Source organism: Bos mutus, chromosome 26 (genome assembly GCF_027580195.1).
Source record: "Bos mutus isolate GX-2022 chromosome 26, NWIPB_WYAK_1.1, whole genome shotgun sequence".
Lineage (NCBI taxonomy): Eukaryota > Metazoa > Chordata > Mammalia > Artiodactyla > Bovidae > Bos > Bos mutus.
In genome coordinates, this window is record NC_091642.1 from 6,455,090 (window position 1) to 6,472,531 (window position 17,442).

The window sequence follows — 17,442 nt, forward strand, 5'->3', positions numbered from 1 at the left end:
AGGCTTCGTGCCCAAAGAAGCAAGAACAGGGGTCTCCTGGGGTACCCTGAGCGGTTGGAGGTAAGGGCATGGTGCTCAGACAGTGGCTATAGCTGGAAGGAACTTTCTGAAACCAGGAAGAACACAGATGGCTGTTGGCATCCTGGGATCATAGGATAATACCATCCGCATCCACATGAACTTTTAGGCAGGTCAGATTCCCAGGCAGCCCATGCTTGCGGATGTATTTTGAATAACTCATTTTTGAAAATTTACTTGATCCCCAAGTAAAGTGGATGTAGGAGAATTTCTATAGATGGCCAGTCCTTCTGGCAGGGAGGGAAGGATGGATCCCAAAGGTTATGCCAGAGACCATAGGAGTCAGAACTCTCCACCATGGCCCATCCATCTTGGGTGGCCCTGCACAGACTGACTCACAACTTCACACTTTGGCCACCTGATGTGAAGAGCCGACTCACTGGAAAAGACCCTGCTGCTGGGAATGATTGAGGGCAAGAGGAGAAGAGGATGGCAGACGATGAGAGGGTTGGATAACATCACTGACTCAGTGGACGTGAGTTTGAGCAAACTCCAGGAGACAGTGAAGGACAGGGAAGCCTAGCATGCTCTGCAGTCCATGGGGTCGCAAAGAGTCGGCCACGACTTAGGGACTGAACAACAATAGGAGTCAGACCTGGCTCTGGCCCGGCCTGGGCATTAGAGTCCCCTCTCAAGGTTTGTTTGTTTATGTGAATGTGTGTCTGTATCTTTGCTTTCAAAATGCTGATTCCAAGTCTCAGTCCAGGGACTCTGGTTTGACTGGCCTGGGTGGGGCCTCGGGTGAGTCCATTCCAGACGTCTCCAATGAGGCAGGACCAAGAAACAAAGAATTCAAGAACTTCTTAAGCCTTGGAAGTAAACAGAAACCATGAACAATATTAAACTTGAGCCGGTAATTGCTGAAATCCTGTTTTAAAGTGATATGCTTGGTCTTCCGTGTTTGTGTTTCTTTATATATTATTCTGTATTATTTCTTGCTTCAGTTTGCAGAAGCAGGAATGAGCAACTAGGGGGTTGTTAATAACCTGCCCTGGTATTTAGAAAACCACATATCTGAGAAAAGTCCTGACAGACTCAGGGGCGTTAACCAGCACGCCTGTTCTTATGTTTCTAGCAAGCAGAGAGCTGAATGACTGAGCAAACATATGTGTCCATCCCCAGCAGACCCTGAAGACCCACGGGGTAACCCAGGCTCCATCGGATGCTCTGTGCACCCAAGTCTGCTAACTGATGGGCTCTGGGCTGTAGCGAGTGTTCCAAATGTAGTTTTGCAACTACAAGTGGGAGCATCTTGGCTTAAAAAAACAATGACTGTTCCAGTGGCAACTTCCTCATTTGCAGAAATCTTGGCTCCTCTTAGCTATTCTTAAGTAATAACTACTTGGCTGGCTGTGTTGGCTCAAAGGGAAGAGGGGAAAGACGTCCCAGACCGAGAGTCCGAGAAGTGATTTAGGGACAGAGGTGACATTCAGAACAACTCAGGCAGTTCCCCTGAGTTGGAACGCAGAAAACGTGTCTGGTGCTCGAACTGGCAGGCACAACCCTTACCTGGGAAGGAAGACGTTCCCCAGGCCGCAGTTACACCGCAGGGCGGGACCAGTGGGCTGTGTGGCTGCCAGATGATGTCATCGCCCCCCTTGCCTCTCCCTCCTGTCTGTCCTACTTCTTTCTCATGATGACGTTAGCACCAACGGCCTGTCCATGCCGGCTGCGCCTCTGTGCCCCACTTCTGAAGGACTGGCTCATCTTGCATGCATTTATCTTCAGGTATTTTCCCCCTAGTGTGAGTCCTCGTCCCCGCCCCTCCCAGGCCAGTTGCCCGCAGGATGCACGTCCCTGTGGTGGAGCCCGGCGCACCGCCCTGTAATCCTACCCGTGTGTTCTCAGATCCACTTCTCGAAAGCCTTCTTGGAGCCGTCAAGTCCAGCATCCCCTGAACTTCCTGTCTGCACCCTTCTGGGCAGTTCGGTGGATTCGATTTTCCTGTAATAATGGCTAGGAGTCCCCTGCCTCGAACGTCTGGCTGACCCCTGAGCATTTGAGAGTCAAGGTCAAGGGTATCCTAAACCTTGTTCTTGGTGCCAGTGCCAAGTTGAGCCTGCAGCCAGAGCCAAGCAGGTGCTTGTCATTGCAGGGTTAACGGGTGAATCGATTTAGCTGGTCTTGGACCATGGCCACGTACATCCTGGGATTCACAGGCCAGACAGGCAACTGCTACACTCTACATGTGCTTCTTGCTGGGCCTGTGGTCACAGTGGATCATCTTGGAAGGGAATCTGAGCACTCCCCTTTACCTGGCTGGGTTACTGAGCGGTGTTTAAAACCTGGGCACCGGCCTGCCTGTGTTTAAACTCCAGCTATGCCAGTCACAGCTGGAGTAGTTCACCTCCTCCACGTCTCAACACCTTGACAGTAACATGGAAACAACAATAGTTCTTAACTCACAGAGTGCTGTGAGGTCTAGGAGAGCACATGGGAAGTTTTTGGCACCATGCCTAGGGCGTAGGGAATGCTCATAAGCGTTAGCTCTGGCCATTGTTATTAGGAAGAACCAATGGGAAGCCACCCGCAGTCTGGGAAGTCCATCCCAACAGGCAGCCAAGGGATTCTGTGTGAAGACACGATGTAAGTTCAGCATGTGTGACAGTTCACCGGTAGCACCAGTTTTAGAGAGAAGGGGCTCTATTATATGCTTCTAGATACGGAATTTGTTCAAAGGATGTAATTTGAGGGGACTAATAGCTGGAACATTTTTTGGCATTTTCCTTCTTTGGGATTGGAATGAAAACTGACCTTTTCTAGTCCTGTGGCCACTGCTGAGCTTTCCAAATTTGCTGACATATTGAGTGCAGCACTTTAACAGCATCATCTTTTTAGAATTTAAATTGATACTTTTGAATTGTTGGTGCTGGAGAAGACTCTTAAGAGTCCCTTTGACAGCAAGATCAAACCAGTCAATCCTAAAGGAAATCAGTCCTGAATATTCATTAGAAGGACTGATGCTGAAGCTGAAGCTCCAGTGCTTTGGCCACCTGATTTGAAGAGCCGACTTGCTAGAAAAGACCCTGACGCTGGGAAAGATTGAAAGCAAAAGGAGAAGGGGGCGGCAGAAGATGAGGTGGTCAGACATCATCACTGACTCAGTGGACATGAATTTGAGCAAATTCTGGGAAACGGTGGAGGATAGGGAGGCCTGGCATGCTGCAGTCCATGGGGTCTCAAAGAGGGAGACAAGTGACTGACCAGCAACAACAATAGATGAAAACTGCAACCCATCATTACTATGAAAAGATCCCGAGTAGTCAGCCCCAAAGCTAACTCTGAGAAACAATGATAGCTGGACCTTGACAGCCCTTAGTGACCACTTCCATACGCCACTCTCCAGAGGCAAGCAAAGTGTCCCCTGCACGGATGACAACCCTGCAGCCCACATGGGCACGTGACCCTGAGGATGTCTCATAGCAGGCTGGTGTGGACATGGGTGACTGGATGGCCTGTGTTTCTGCCTTCTGATCTCTGTTTCATTTGTCTGTAACGCAGCTGAAAGTGTAAGCTCTCCAGCAAAGTGCAGCAGCCAGGCACACATGTGCAGAGTTCCCAAGGAGGCCAGGAACTTAATTTTTCCTGGGAAGCCTGGGCTGGGAGCTTGCAAGTGGATACCACAAGCCAAGCAACTCTTGATTAAAAACAAGCTGTTGGGCAGCATTTGGGTCGTATAATTGTCTCATTAACTTATTAATGTAATGCCCATAATTGTTATCTGCTTGAAACCAAGTTGGACCGCTGTGATCCGTTTATACTCTGTGATGTAGTTTGTGCTTCAGCCACATTCTTCTGCTAACCTAATGCTCACCAGATGACTGGTGGGGAGGAGGGATGAAGATCAGCAAGGGAAAAGATGAGCCTGCCTCTCATGGGTCAGAACCTTGGGTCAGCACTCATCCTCGTGGAGTTTATGGCCCTTGAGCTCAGCACGTTGGAATGGGGCTTAACTATCAGATGTGGTGCTTCTGTGTTTTTTGTTCCTTATTGGCTCAGAGGCTTCCAGCAACTGACAATAGGACCTGCTCCTATCTGGAGCTTAACTTCAACTGCCGTCACCAGCCACCTCTTTCTCCTTGGCTACCTGGAGTACAGCCAGCCAGGCGATTCCCATGTCCTGACCCCCTGGACTGCCGAGCACAGAGCCACCTCTGTGTCTGTGTGATGCTCAGGGGAGTAGCAAGGTACTTGTGGACCATGGGAAGTTCTTCCCTTTTCCGACTGCTGTGTGGGCTGACTCTTTGAGACCCCAGGGACTATAGCCCGCCAGGCTCCTCTGTCCATGGAATTCTCCAGGCCAGAATACTGGAGTGGGCAGCCTTTCCCTTCTCCAGGGGATCTTCCCAACCCAGGGATCGAACCCAGGTCTCCCGCATTGCAGGCAGATTCTTTACCAGCTGAGCCACAAGGGAAGCCCAAGAACACTGGAGTGGGTAACCTAACCTTTCTCCAGCAGATCTTCCTGACCCAGGAGTAGAACCAGAATCTCCAGCATTGCAGGTGGGTTCTTTACCAACTGAGCTATTAGGGAAGCCCACTTTCTACAAGGTCATTCCTAAAAGCAAGTTCGTCTTGGTGAAGTTTGACACCCAGTCCCCCTAGGGTGAGAGGCAGGATGAGTTCAAGTGTCTGGCTGAAAACTCAGCTGCCGGCGATGATCTCCTGGTGGCAGAGGTGGGGATCTCAGATTATGGTGAGAAGGGCTGAATATGGAGCTAAGCGAGCAATACAAGCTGGACAAAGGGAACTACCCAGTCTTCTACCTCTTACCTCTTCTTGGATGGGGACATTGAGAACCCAATCCTGTATAGTGGGGCAGTTAAGGTTGGAGCCATCCAGCGCTGGCTGAAGGGACATGGGCTCTACCTAGGAATGCCTGGTTGCCTGCCTGCATATGACACCTTTACTGGGGAGTTCATCGGAGCCTACCAGTCCCTCTTGAAGCAGGAGCAGGACAACCGATCAGTGTGAAGGAGACCAACAGGAAGCAGCCTAAGTGGTACCTTAAGATCATGGGAAAGATTGTGGACCAAGGAGAGGATTTCCCAGCATCAGAGATGATCCGGATCACCAACCTGTTTGAGAAGAACAAGACGAGTGATGGGAAGAAAGAACTCCAGAAGAGCTTCAACATTTTGACTGCCTTCCATAAGAAGGCAGGGGAAGAAGGAGCTTGAGAAGGCAACCAGGCTTTTCCAGGGTATGGTGGGGTGGGGAGGGTTAAGTTACCTTCTGGCTGTGAAACCTCCTGGGATACAAGGAAGTGGTAGGAAAAGTGGCATGAGAAACGCTGGGCTGGAAGAAGCACAAGCTGGAATCAAGACTGCTGGGAGAAATATCAATAACCTCAGATATGCAGATGACACCACCCTTATGGCAGAAAGTGAAGAAGAATTAAAGAGCCTCTTGATGAAAGTGAAAGAGGAGAGTGAAAAAGTTGGCTTAAAACTCAACATTCAGAAAACGAAGATCATGGCATCTGGTCCCATCACTTCATGGCAAATAGATGGGGAAACAGTAGAAATAGTGTCAGACTTTATTTTTTTTAGGCCCCAAAATCACTGCAGATGGTGATTGCAGCCATGAAATTAAAAGATGCTTACTCCTTGGAAGGAAAGTTATGACCAACCTAGATAACATATTTGGAGAAGGCAATGGCACCCCACTCCAGTACTCTTGCCTGGAAAATTCCATGGATGGAGGAGCCTGGTGGGCTGCAGTCCATGGGGTCGCTAAGAGTCAGGCATGACTGAACGACTTCACTTTCACTTTTCACTTCCATGCATTGGAGAAGGAAATGGCAACCCACTCCAGTATTCTTGTCTGGAGAATCCCAGGGACAGAGGAGCCTGGTGGGCTGCCGTCTATGGGGTCACACAGAGTCGGACACGACTGAAATGACTTTGCAGCAGCAGATAACATATTAAAAAGCAGAGACATTACTTTGCCAACAAAGGTCCGTCTAGTCAAGGCTATGGTTTTTCCAGTGGTCATGTATGGATGTGAGAGTTGGACTATAAAGAAAGCTGAGCGCCAAAGAATTGATGCTTTTGAACTGTGGTGTTGAAGAAGACTCTTGAGAGTCCCTTGGACTGCAAGGAGATCCAACCAGTCCATTCTAAAGGAGATCAGTCCTGGGTGTTCATTGGAAGGACTGATGCTAAAGCTGAAACTCCAGTACTTTGGCCACCTCATGTGAAGAGTTGACTCATTTGAAAAGACCCTGATGCTGGGAGGGATTGAGGGCAGGAGGAGAAGGGGACAACAGAGGATGAGATGGCTGGATGGCATCACCGACTCGATGGACGTGAGTTTGAGTGAACTCTGGGAGTTGGTGATGGACAGGGAGGCCTGGCATACTGCAGTTCATGGGGTCTCAAAAAGTCGGGCACGTCTGAGCTACTGAGCTGAACTGAACTGAGGAAAAGTGGCAGGAAAACAGAAATCTGAGCGTGCGTGGATACTGATGCTGCTGTGACCGTGCTTGGAACATCTCTGTAGCCAGTCGGGGATAGCTGGAACACTTAGATGGCTTGGAAAATACCCCTCAGAAGGAACTGGTGCTATAAAGAAGAGTATACTGCCCAGGTTCTTGACAGGTATGATTCTGATCCAATTAAAGTTTCAGTGTTTTCATTAAAAAAAAAAAAAGAGTACCGGAGTGGATTGACATTTCCTCCTCCAGGGGATCTTCCTGGCCCAGGGATTTAACCTGCATCTCTTGTGTCTCCTGAATTGGCAGGTGGATTCTTTACCCCTGAGCCACCTGGGAAGGCCCCACTCTGACCTCTCATCTGGCTCAAAACTCTCCCTTAGCCATTGAAACAGTTGCTCTGCCTGCTTCTGACCCAAGATGACCTGTTTGTGGAGAACAGGCTGTAGGTTGAAGTAAGGACACAGAAAGATGGGGGATGGAAAAGCAAGAAGATGTGATTTGTGTGCCAGAAGGAATGAGGAATTTCCTTTACCAGATCTTTCCCATGATGGCGTTGGTGAACTATAGTCTGACCTGTGGGAAAAAATGGTCCTCAAAGTTCCTGATGAAGAATTCTGTGTCTGCCTTTATCATCCTGAAAGATATTGATCTGTTCATTTAATTAAAACCTACTAGGTCATTTACAGGTGACAAAATATGATAGCGTCGGCCAAGTCTGAGTCTTTGCTGAGAACAATACAGATTCATTTTCCGTAACTCATAGGTAGAACATTTTGCTTAAAAGGAACAAATTACTGCGCTTGGCAGAGTGTCTGAATGATCTTACCACACTTATTGTTTTTCTTGCAGTAGATATGAGCTAGCAATCTTTAGCTGTAATGTAACTACATTACATTAACGATAACACACATCTATGCACCCATTTCTAATCACCAATGAATCGGTTGAAATCTATGCTTCCCTACAATTAAGGTGTGCATGCTCAGTTGTGTCCAACTCTTTGCGACCCCATGGACTGTAGCCCACCAGACTCCTCTGTCCATGGGATTTCCCAGGCAAGAATACTGGAGTGGGTTGCCATTTCCTTCTCTAGGGGATCTTCCCGACCCAGGGATCAAAATCAAGTCTCTTGTGTCTCCTGCAGTGGCAGGCAGGTTCCCTACTACTGTGCCACGTCGGAGACATTAAAAAGGCTAGTTAACTCTAACATCTAATTAGTCCACCCTATTCGAGAACCCAGTTAGCACATCACTTTGCATCAGTCACTGAAAATATTCCTTCAACTCTAATGCCATGGGAACAAGGGAGCACAGAGAGATTTTTCATATCACGTCAACGAGGTTCAGAAATTGCACCTGTTCTACATTGCATGTCTGTTCTACATGGCATTGCAAGTTCTCGTTAAAGTGACCCCCAAGGATACCTGTCTTCTGTCGCCCTCAGTTTTACCGACCACTGAACATTCGAATCGTGTTGGTGGGCGTGGAGGTGTGGAATGACATTGACAAATGCTCCATAAGTCAGGACCCATTCACGAGCCTGCATGAGTTTCTAGACTGGAGAAAGATGAAGCTTCTGCCTCGCAAATCCCATGACAACGCACAGCTCATCAGGTAAGGTGTCTGCTGTCTCTCCTTTGCTAAAGATCAAAGAGTGCCCCTGGCACACCTGCCCTCCTCTTAGCCTCCCCTGACAGGCAGTGAAGCTGCACCTGTTCTTCAAAACACACTCACTGGACCAGGCCCAAAGGGGGCTTCTCAGCCCCCACTGGCTGGAGGGAGGCCTCTCAGTTGAAACTGGGGGCTGCTGAAGAAGTCTTCCTTTGCATACCCTGGGAAACGTAGCCCTCAAGCAGATGTCTTATTTCCTTCTAATACCTGGTCATTTACTCTATGCAGCTTTTTCTAGGCTTTGTCTTTTTTGTGGATGGGTGAGGGAATGCACACCATGGGGCATATAGCATCTTAGTTCCCCGACCAGGGATCGAACCTACTCTGCAGTGGAAGTATGCAGAGTCTTAACCACTGGACCACCGAGGAAGTCACAAGTTTTATATATAAAACTATATATATAGAACTAGGGGCTTCCCTCACAGCTCAGTCAGTAAAGAATGCCTGCAGTGCAGAAGACCCGGGTTTGATCCCTGGGTTGGAAAGATCCCCTGGAGAAGGAAATGGCAACCCACTCTGGTATTCTTACCTGGAGAATCCCATGAACAGAGGATCCTGGAAGGCTACCGTCTATGGAGTCGAAAGAGTGGGACACCACTTAGCTACTAAACCACCACCAACACTTTGATATTCATAAATACTTTTCTTTTTTAATGTTTTTCTCTCGTATTTTATTTACTTCATTATTGATCTTTTCATTTCTTTACTTTTTTATTTTTAATTTTATATTGGAGTATAGTTGATTAACAATGTTGTATTAGTTTCAACTGTACAGCAAAGTAATTCAGTTATAGATAAGAGAAAGAGAAAGAAAGAGAAGTTGCTCAGTTGTGTCCAACTCATTGCGACCCTATAGACTATAGCCTACCAGGCTCCTCCATCCATGGGATTTCCAGGCAAGAGTGATAGATATACATGTATCTATTCCATTTCAAATTCTTTTCCCATTTAGGTTATTACAGAGTATAGAGCAGAGTCCTTGTTGGTTATCTATTTTATAATAGATCCAGTGGTGAATTTATTATATGTCAACCCCAAACTCCCAATTTATCTCTCCCTCTAGGCTTAGTCTTGACATAAAGTTGTCCTGAGAGGTATATTTTTTAAAAAGCTCATTTTCTGCCATTATTAGTGAAAAACATTTTTGCGAGATCTGAAGACAGCACATTAGAGTGGTCCTGTCGGCTGCCTGAAGAAAGAACACTTTTATTCCTCCTGTTTTGTTGTTTCTCTTGGTTTTCTAGATCAGAGAATACCAGGGTGTCAAAGATAAACCTTGTGTTCTATTGTTTCACCAATGTGCGTTGAGCACAAATTAGTAACAAAACGTCTTTTCAGGGCTTCAAACATAACAGTGATGCACACAGTAAACCTCCCTGTTCTTGGGAATCTCCAGTCTACAGGGAAAAGTGAAAGTGTTAGTCACTCAGTAGCGTCCAGCTCTTTGTGACACAATGGGCTGTAGCCCACTAGGCTCCTCTGTCCATGCAATTCTCCAGGCAAGAATCCTGTAGTAGATTTCCATTCCCTTCTCCAGGCATCTTCCTGACCCAGGGATGGAACTCAGGTCTTCTGCATTGCAGGCGGATTCTTTATCATCTGAGCCACCAGGGAAGTCCCTCCTGGGAGGAGAGGATAATAAACAAGGATATTTCAGAGCATGATAAGTACCACGAAGAGGAGAAAATAAGGAAAAGCATGCCTCTAACATAGTACGTTGGTAACATATTACAGACTCCTTTATATCAAGCAAAAAACAGCACAATCTAAGATTGCATGGAGTAGATTTTTTTCCTAAAAAGAAGAACTTTTTATTAAAATTTTTAAATAACTGATACCATTATTTTTTTAAGTATGTACTTATTTGTTTGCTGGTGCCAGGTCTTAGGCATGCAGGATCTAGCTCCCTGACCAGGGACCAGACCTGAGGCCCTGCCTTGGGACCACGGAGTCTTAGCCACTGGACCACCAGGGAGTCCCAATTTATGCCAAGACTCTGTTCTCATGTAGCTCATATCACTGAATTGAAAGCTTTGGGGTCAGAGACACTTTCCTGTCACACACATTGGATCTAGTTTACTGAACATTTGTAGGAAGTTGAAAAGCAGCCCTACCATATGCTCACTTTAGAAAAGGCCTTCGTCTGAACTGAGGTTGTTGGCATTCCCCGATAATTGACTTTGGCCGTTTCTCAGGGTTGTTTTTTTTTTTTCCTCCACCCCTGGATATTTGCGGTCGCCTCATATTTTATGCATTGATTAATCCCGAACTACTCAAAGTAGAGTCAGAGTGTTTTGTTTTGATTTCTTCCCCCAAATGGAGCCTGTCCAATCGGAACATCTGGAAATAAATTAGCCTCTTATATAACTTTACTATTTATATGTATGTTTAATTGTATCTGTTAAAATGGTCTATACAACTGTAAATATAAAGCTGTGGCCCCTACGGCTGTACACAGGAGTGTAATAGGCTGGCTGGCTGGCTGGATGAATGACTGGATACGTACGTACGCAGATGAAGTTTTATTTGCCTATACTTATCCTTTTGGTCCAACTGAGCACTGCCAAAATGTGTGACTTTTCAAATAATGTGTGTGGTATCTGTATGTGTACATGGCCAAGAAAACACGGCCATTTATTTGTTTCGCTTAAAGGAGATTCAGCAAATACAGTGTTTGATTTTTTTTTCTGGAATGGGGCAGAATGAAGCAGAAAATGGGGCGGGAGACAGAAAGAAGGTATGGAGGATTGTGGTGGGGCTTATCTTTATTAAACAGGGAACATTGTTATGTTAGGGTTCCCGGATAAAATACAGGATATTCTATTGAATTTGAATTTCAGGTAAACAAGGAATAATTTTATTTTTTAACTTTTTATTTTGAATTGGGGGATAGCCAGTTAACAATGGTGTGAACAGCCAAGGGACTCAGCCATACTACATACACATGTATCCATTCTCCCCCAGACTCTGCTCCCATCCAGGCTGCCACATAGCATTGAACAGAGTTCCATGTGCCATACAGTAATTCCTTGTTGGTGACCCATTTTAAACATAGCAGTGGGTACATATCCATTCCAAACTCCCTAACTATCCCGAAACCCCTTCCTTCCCTCCAGGACCATAAGTTTTTTCTCTAAGTCTGTGGGTCTCTTTCTGGTTTGTAAGCAAATTCATTTGTATCATTTGTTATTAGATTTCACATATAAGGGATGTCATACCATAGTTCTCCTCTGACTTACTTCACTCAGCGTGACAATCTCTAGGCCCATCATGTTGCTGCAGATGGCATTATTCATTCTTTTCAGTGGCTGAGTAATATCCCACTGTGTAGGTGTACCACATCTTCTCTATCCATTCCTCTGCCAATGGATGTTTAGGTTGCTTCCAAACCTCAACTATTCAATTTTTAGTTTTTAATGCACTAAGTTAGAATCAATAGCATAGCATGAAACAGGCCTTGATGTCATTACTTATTGACTAAGGTTCCATGTGGGGAAAACCTTCTCCAAAGCCATGAAGTCTCCTCCCGGAAGCTTCCTCCTAGGTGCTAAGGCTTTGTGGGTGCTTCAGCACTCACTCCCAAGGGTCAATCATTTTTCTGCTGTTTTTATTTTTGCAAGCCATATTAGCAGGACATTTTGGAAAAGTCTGGGTTTCTGGCCTAATTGTAACCCAGTCACATTACCCAGGAAAGCAACAGCAGCAGAGAATCAAGTACAGCATTTCACTTGTTAATAGTGATTCTCTCTCTCTCTCTCCCCATGACTCTTCTCAGCCCTAGCATCAGCAGATACTGTTTAAAAGGAGCACCCTGCCCCCAGTTCACTAGGAGACAGACAGATTACAAATTATAAATATACAAGTCATGACTGGTTGTTGCCCCGAGTCTTGAAAAGAGAAATCTTAAAAGGATTATGGGATGATGATGCAATTGGAACACACATTTTTAGAAAAACCCACAATAAAAAGCACCTACAAACGTACTCTCCTGCAACTATTTCCATCTTTTTTAAATTGGAATATAGTTGATTTCAAACGTTGTGTTAGTTTGAATCTTTACATACGATTTTGCGGTTTTTCTGCTTATGGAATGCAGGAATGTCCAACAGAATTTCAAATGTTCGAAAGCTCCTCTATGTTGATTTAAGAGGGTCCTTTCTTTTCTTCCTAGTGGAGTTTATTTCCAAGGAACCACCGTCGGCATGGCGCCCATCATGAGTATGTGCACAGCAGAGCAGTCCGGGGGCATCGTCATGGTAAGCCAGGGGCATGGAGAAGTCCACAGCAGTGTCCAGACCCAAGTCTCTTGAGGAATCTTCAGGAAACTTATCAGACTTTGTAAAATTAGATCCTTTTTCTTTAACGCTCCTTGGATATCATTGCTATTCCGTTGCTAAGTCATGTCTGATTCTTCGTGACCCCGTGGACTACAGCATACCAGGCTTCCCTGTCCTTCACCGTCTCCTGGAGTTTGCTCGAGTTCCTGTCCATTGAGTCGATGATGCTATCTAACCATCTCATCCTCTGCTGCCCTTTTCTCCTTTTGCTTTCATTCTTTCACAGCATCAGGGTCTTTTCCAAGGAGTCAGCTTAGATATATTTCTACCCTATTTCTGCTTATGATCTTCCCTACCCAACAGTATTCTAGGGACTGTTTTAAAAAACACACCAAGATACACATAGGGAAGGTGAGTGTGTAAAAATAGTTCAGTGGAAGCCAATCTACACCTTTTATGGAGGAAAAGTTTCAAGTGGGATTTTGGTCCAACCGCCTCTGACCAAGAAATCCTCCCAGCGCTCAGATGAGCCAGGGAGGGCACTGGGGTTGCCCTCATCACTTAACTTCTGAGATGGACTGTGGTCTCACCAGATATTACCGTTAGAATGGTTTTCTGATGGTTCTGCCTCCAGACCCAATAGCCAACAGTCTGAGGTTTTTAACTGTTTACCACTGCAAATGCTTGACATACCTCCTCGCCAGGGTCTAATTTGTCTTTATACTAACCTTATTCTTGGAAGGCAGAGACCTAGGTTTATTGCTTTACAAGGATCACTTTGTCATTTAAGACCTATATATGTTTGTAAAAGGAAATAAAACGGGGAGACTATATGGGACTTGTTCCTTCCAAACGTTAACAGGGAGATAACTTTGATGGGCTCCCCTTTGTCGGGTAACTAAAGGGAAGACTCTCATCCCCTGTGGTTTCAGTCCCTGATGGAACAATGTGGTGTCCCCTTCGCACCAACCCTCAGACGGGGAGTGTCCTCCGAGACCACCCCACCCCACTTGTTAAACAAACAGAGCCTTGCCCTTCCGAGAAACCATGAATCCCTCCACAGTTTTCAAACAGAACATTTGTGAATATTTGATTGTATTAAAGGGCTGAAGGAGGAATATTCTGCTGACTTCTGTTTGCTTTTCACATTCTGCCCACCCTAATCTTCTTAGTGAATATCTGCGTGGAACATTTTCCTCTTCTCTGGGTGGTGTGGATAATTAACATAAACACGTGCCGAAGTGTAGGCTGGGGAGGCTCTATGGAGGGGTTGCCCCTCCCAGTGGACTTCTGGCTTAAACGGTCTGCCCTCTGGTTTTCTTTGAACCTGGAGGTCCCTGGAAAGTTTGTTTTTTGTTGGTGCCAGATTCACTTCAAGTCAGATCCCAACTGTATTTTTAACAGAGTAGCCTGTAAAGTTTTAAGAGGGAATCATTTTCTCTTTCATGGTTCCATGGTCAGTCGCTACTGACTTTGCCACTTAAAATTTGGCATAAATAGTTTTTAGGGCTGAAACTGAATTCCTTATAAGCATGGCAGGTCTGCAGCTGTGGCGTGTTTAAACGTTCTTATGACCGATCTGATCACATAAAGAGGCTTTTTAAAGTTCACATCCTTTATTCCATTTACACACAAGCATTTGATCAAGATTCCTTCTTTGAAAGCAGACAGGGAAGACTATTTAAAACAGATGAAAATGAATGTGGGAAATAGAAGCAGATAAATATACTGCATCAGAAATCAAGTCAAAGCCAAAATTAATTAACAGGAGTGTGTTTGACAAGCCAGCCAGCACTGAAGTCCATCCTTGGCACGTCCCTTATTTGCTTCAAGTGACGAGAAGCACCATGTTGGCTGGAAGTCTGCAGCTCCTTTGGTTTCTTTAAAATTCTTGAGGTCAACAAAAGCAATATCTTGACCAGATCTAAAACCTCCAGACTGTCTTCCACTGTGTCTCTGAAGTTAAATTCATGAGTGTTACTTGCAACCGTGCCTCTTTCAAGGACCCACAAATCCAAGAGGAAGGAAATCCTGTCACAAGGAAGCAGGAATCCTGATTGCATTGCAGATCTGAGTTCTGTACTGTCTCTACACTTTTCTGAGATTGAGCAAATCTTTCATTTCAGCTACCTCAATCCACTCCTTTGTATCTAACTGGACTAAAATAGTCTTGGTTTGGAGATACTGCCAGTAATAAAGAAACAGGTTTTTGTCTTATTAGAAATGTAAACCATGTATCAGGGTCTCTTAAGAGACATTCTGCTTATAATCACATATATGTGGAAGAATGCAAAACAATTAGGCAGTTCAAAAAAAACCACAATATTCAGTGATACAAAAGAATTTGATGAGGAGTCTCTTTGTTTTTAAAGATGAATTCCTAGAATTTTGTACCAAAGCATGCTAAATTGAGCATTTTCAGATTGAATAAAATTGATTTCCTGAAACATTTGTGAAGCTTCCTACAACAGGAAACTGTAAAATCTAAACAAAGTAATTTATTAGGAATTTCATCTATTCTAAGAATAACTTGGTTTGACATGCCACTCTTTTCTTAGACTGAGGGCTACTGAGAAAGGCAGCTACAGCTGTAACTGCCAACAAACCTATGAAATCTTATATGAGCACACCTCTATCAAGAGGCCCCACAAAGATTTTCTGTATCAGGAATAGCATGTTCTCTAAAGCAGGGGTCTCCAACCTCTGGGATCTAATGCCTGATGATCTGAGGTGAAGCTGATTAATATTAATAGAAATAAATAAGGCTATGGTTTTTCCAGTGGTCATGTATGGATTTGAGAGTTGGACTGTGAAGAAAGCTGAGCGCCGAAGAATTGATGCTTTTGAACTGTGGTGTTGGAGAAGACTCTTGAGAGTCCCTTGGACTGCAAGGAGATCCAACCAGTCCATTCTGAAGGAGATCAGCCCTGGGATTTCTTTGGAAGGAATGATGCTAAAGCTGAAACTCCAGTACTTTGGCCACCTCATGTGAAGAGTTGACTCATTGGAAAAGACCCTGATGCTGGGAGGGATTGGGGGCAGGAGGAGAAGGGGACAACAGAAGATGAGATGGCTGGATGGCATCACCGATTCAATGGACATGAGTTTGGGTGAACTTTGGGAGTTGGTGATGGACAGGGAGGCCTGGCGTGCTGCAATTCATGGGGTAGCAAAGAGTCGGACACGACTGAGCGACTGAACTGAACTGAACACAATAAATGCAATACACTTGAATCATCTCAAAACCATCCCCACCTTCACTCCCATTTGTGGAAAAATTGTCTTCCACAGAACTGGTTCCTGGTGCCAAAAGGTTGGGAACCTCTACTCTAAAGCAGAGTATCACTGTTTCCTGGAAACCTCCCACGTTACCTCTTGCAGCACAAAGCAGGATTCAGAAAGTTGCCTTCAATACTCGGTAACATGCAGGCATTTGCAGAAACACCAGTCATGGGCACCGTTTCTGCAGATCATAGTCACTGATTGAAAGTTGAGGAGTGATACTTTAAAAATTAATTTCTAATATCTCTTTAGCCAAGCCATGCATGCACTCCACTAAGTTGGGGGTGGCCAAGCAGCTCTTGCTGGATGGAAAACCCACCTTCCGAAACCAAGCAAAAGGTTGAGTGAACTCCCAGCAGCAAGAGTCAGAGAATCAGGATGCCTCCTGACAAAATAAGAGCAGGCAAGTTGCAATCTTAATTTGGTGAGTCTTCAGACACTTTATTCAATGTAGTTTGCTTTTATGGTGAACTATTATAAGATTTCCAAGTATCCTTCTCTACCAAGTAGACAGCAAGAGGCATACCCAGTGAGAATTTCTCAGACCCTGGAGAACTGGGGCCAGGGGGCACCTTCCGGGACTGACAGTCCTGCCAGTGCCCCCACCCCCACAGTGAGCCACTACCGACCCACGCCCCCCAGGAGACCCTCCAACACTAGCAGCCCTGCCGGTTCCCAACTGTTGCTCTGCTCGAATCTTTTGATGGCCAACCAGATAATGCGTCTGCTAACAGGATGAAGACTCCTTGGGTATCATGGCTGCTGACTCAAATGAGAGGGAAAACAAGTCGATGAGAGACGTTAAGCAAGAAAGATGTGTACTGAGAGCAAGCTATGTATAATGTATAAAACAATATTAGCAAGCATGGTTCAACTGTCAAAAAAAAAGGGATTGCTCAGATCTTATTTAGACTGTACTAAGTATGCTTCCTCTCCTGACTTTCTATCAGCATCTTCTCAATCAAGGATAAAATAGTACTTATATTACCCATGAAGAAATGAGCTGCCTCTTCGTATTGTTGTAAAGTTGCTAAGTCATGTCCAACACTTGCGACCACATGAACTGTAGCCCTCCAGATTCTCTTTCCATGGGACTTCCCAGGCTAGAATACTGGACTGGGTTGTCATTTTCTCCTCCTGGAGATCTTGCCGACCCAGGGATCAAACCTGTATCTCCTGCGTCTCCTGCATCGGCAGGCGGATTCTTTACCACTTGAGCCACCTGGGAAGGACCACCTCTTCCTATGAGGCAGGACAACTTTTTGCCTCATTCAGTAGAATTGTGTCTTGTGAGACGTTGTAGGATGCCGGAGGGAAATGATTGTCTTGATTATTTCATGTAAAGACACGAGGAATCCTACGTGTATTCATGAGGAATGCATTCTTCAGCAGAGGGGGCCCCAAACTAGTTTAATAAAATAGGTCAAAACTTTAAGTGTTATGGGGCTAAAGGATAATGGGGCTCTATCCTTGGGCTTCCCAGGTGGCACTAGTGGTAAAGAACCCGCCTGCCAGTGCAGGAGACCCAAGAGATGTGAGTTCGATCCCTGCGTTGGGAAGATCCCCTGGAGGAGGGCCTGGCAACGCACTCCAGTGCTCTTGCCTGGAGAATCCCGTGGACAGGGGAGCCTAGTGGGCTACAATCCATGGAGTCGCAAAGAGTCGGGACATGTCTGAGCACAACACAGCACATCTT

General features: G+C 45.6%; 1 protein-coding gene and 1 pseudogene across 1 annotated transcript in view; both read left to right on the forward strand.

The window, feature by feature from the left end:
* Window positions 1–17,442, forward strand: part of ADAM12 (ADAM metallopeptidase domain 12) — a 394,288-nt gene that overhangs the window by 289,985 nt on the left and 86,861 nt on the right. Inside the window, exons 9-10 of the mRNA XM_070363357.1 lie at window positions 7,961–8,130; window positions 12,359–12,443. Of these exons, the coding sequence (XP_070219458.1) occupies window positions 7,961–8,130; window positions 12,359–12,443 (255 nt within the window). The remainder of the gene's footprint in view (window positions 1–7,960; window positions 8,131–12,358; window positions 12,444–17,442) is intronic.
* Window positions 2,210–5,258, forward strand: LOC102270213 (endoplasmic reticulum resident protein 29 pseudogene; annotated as a pseudogene).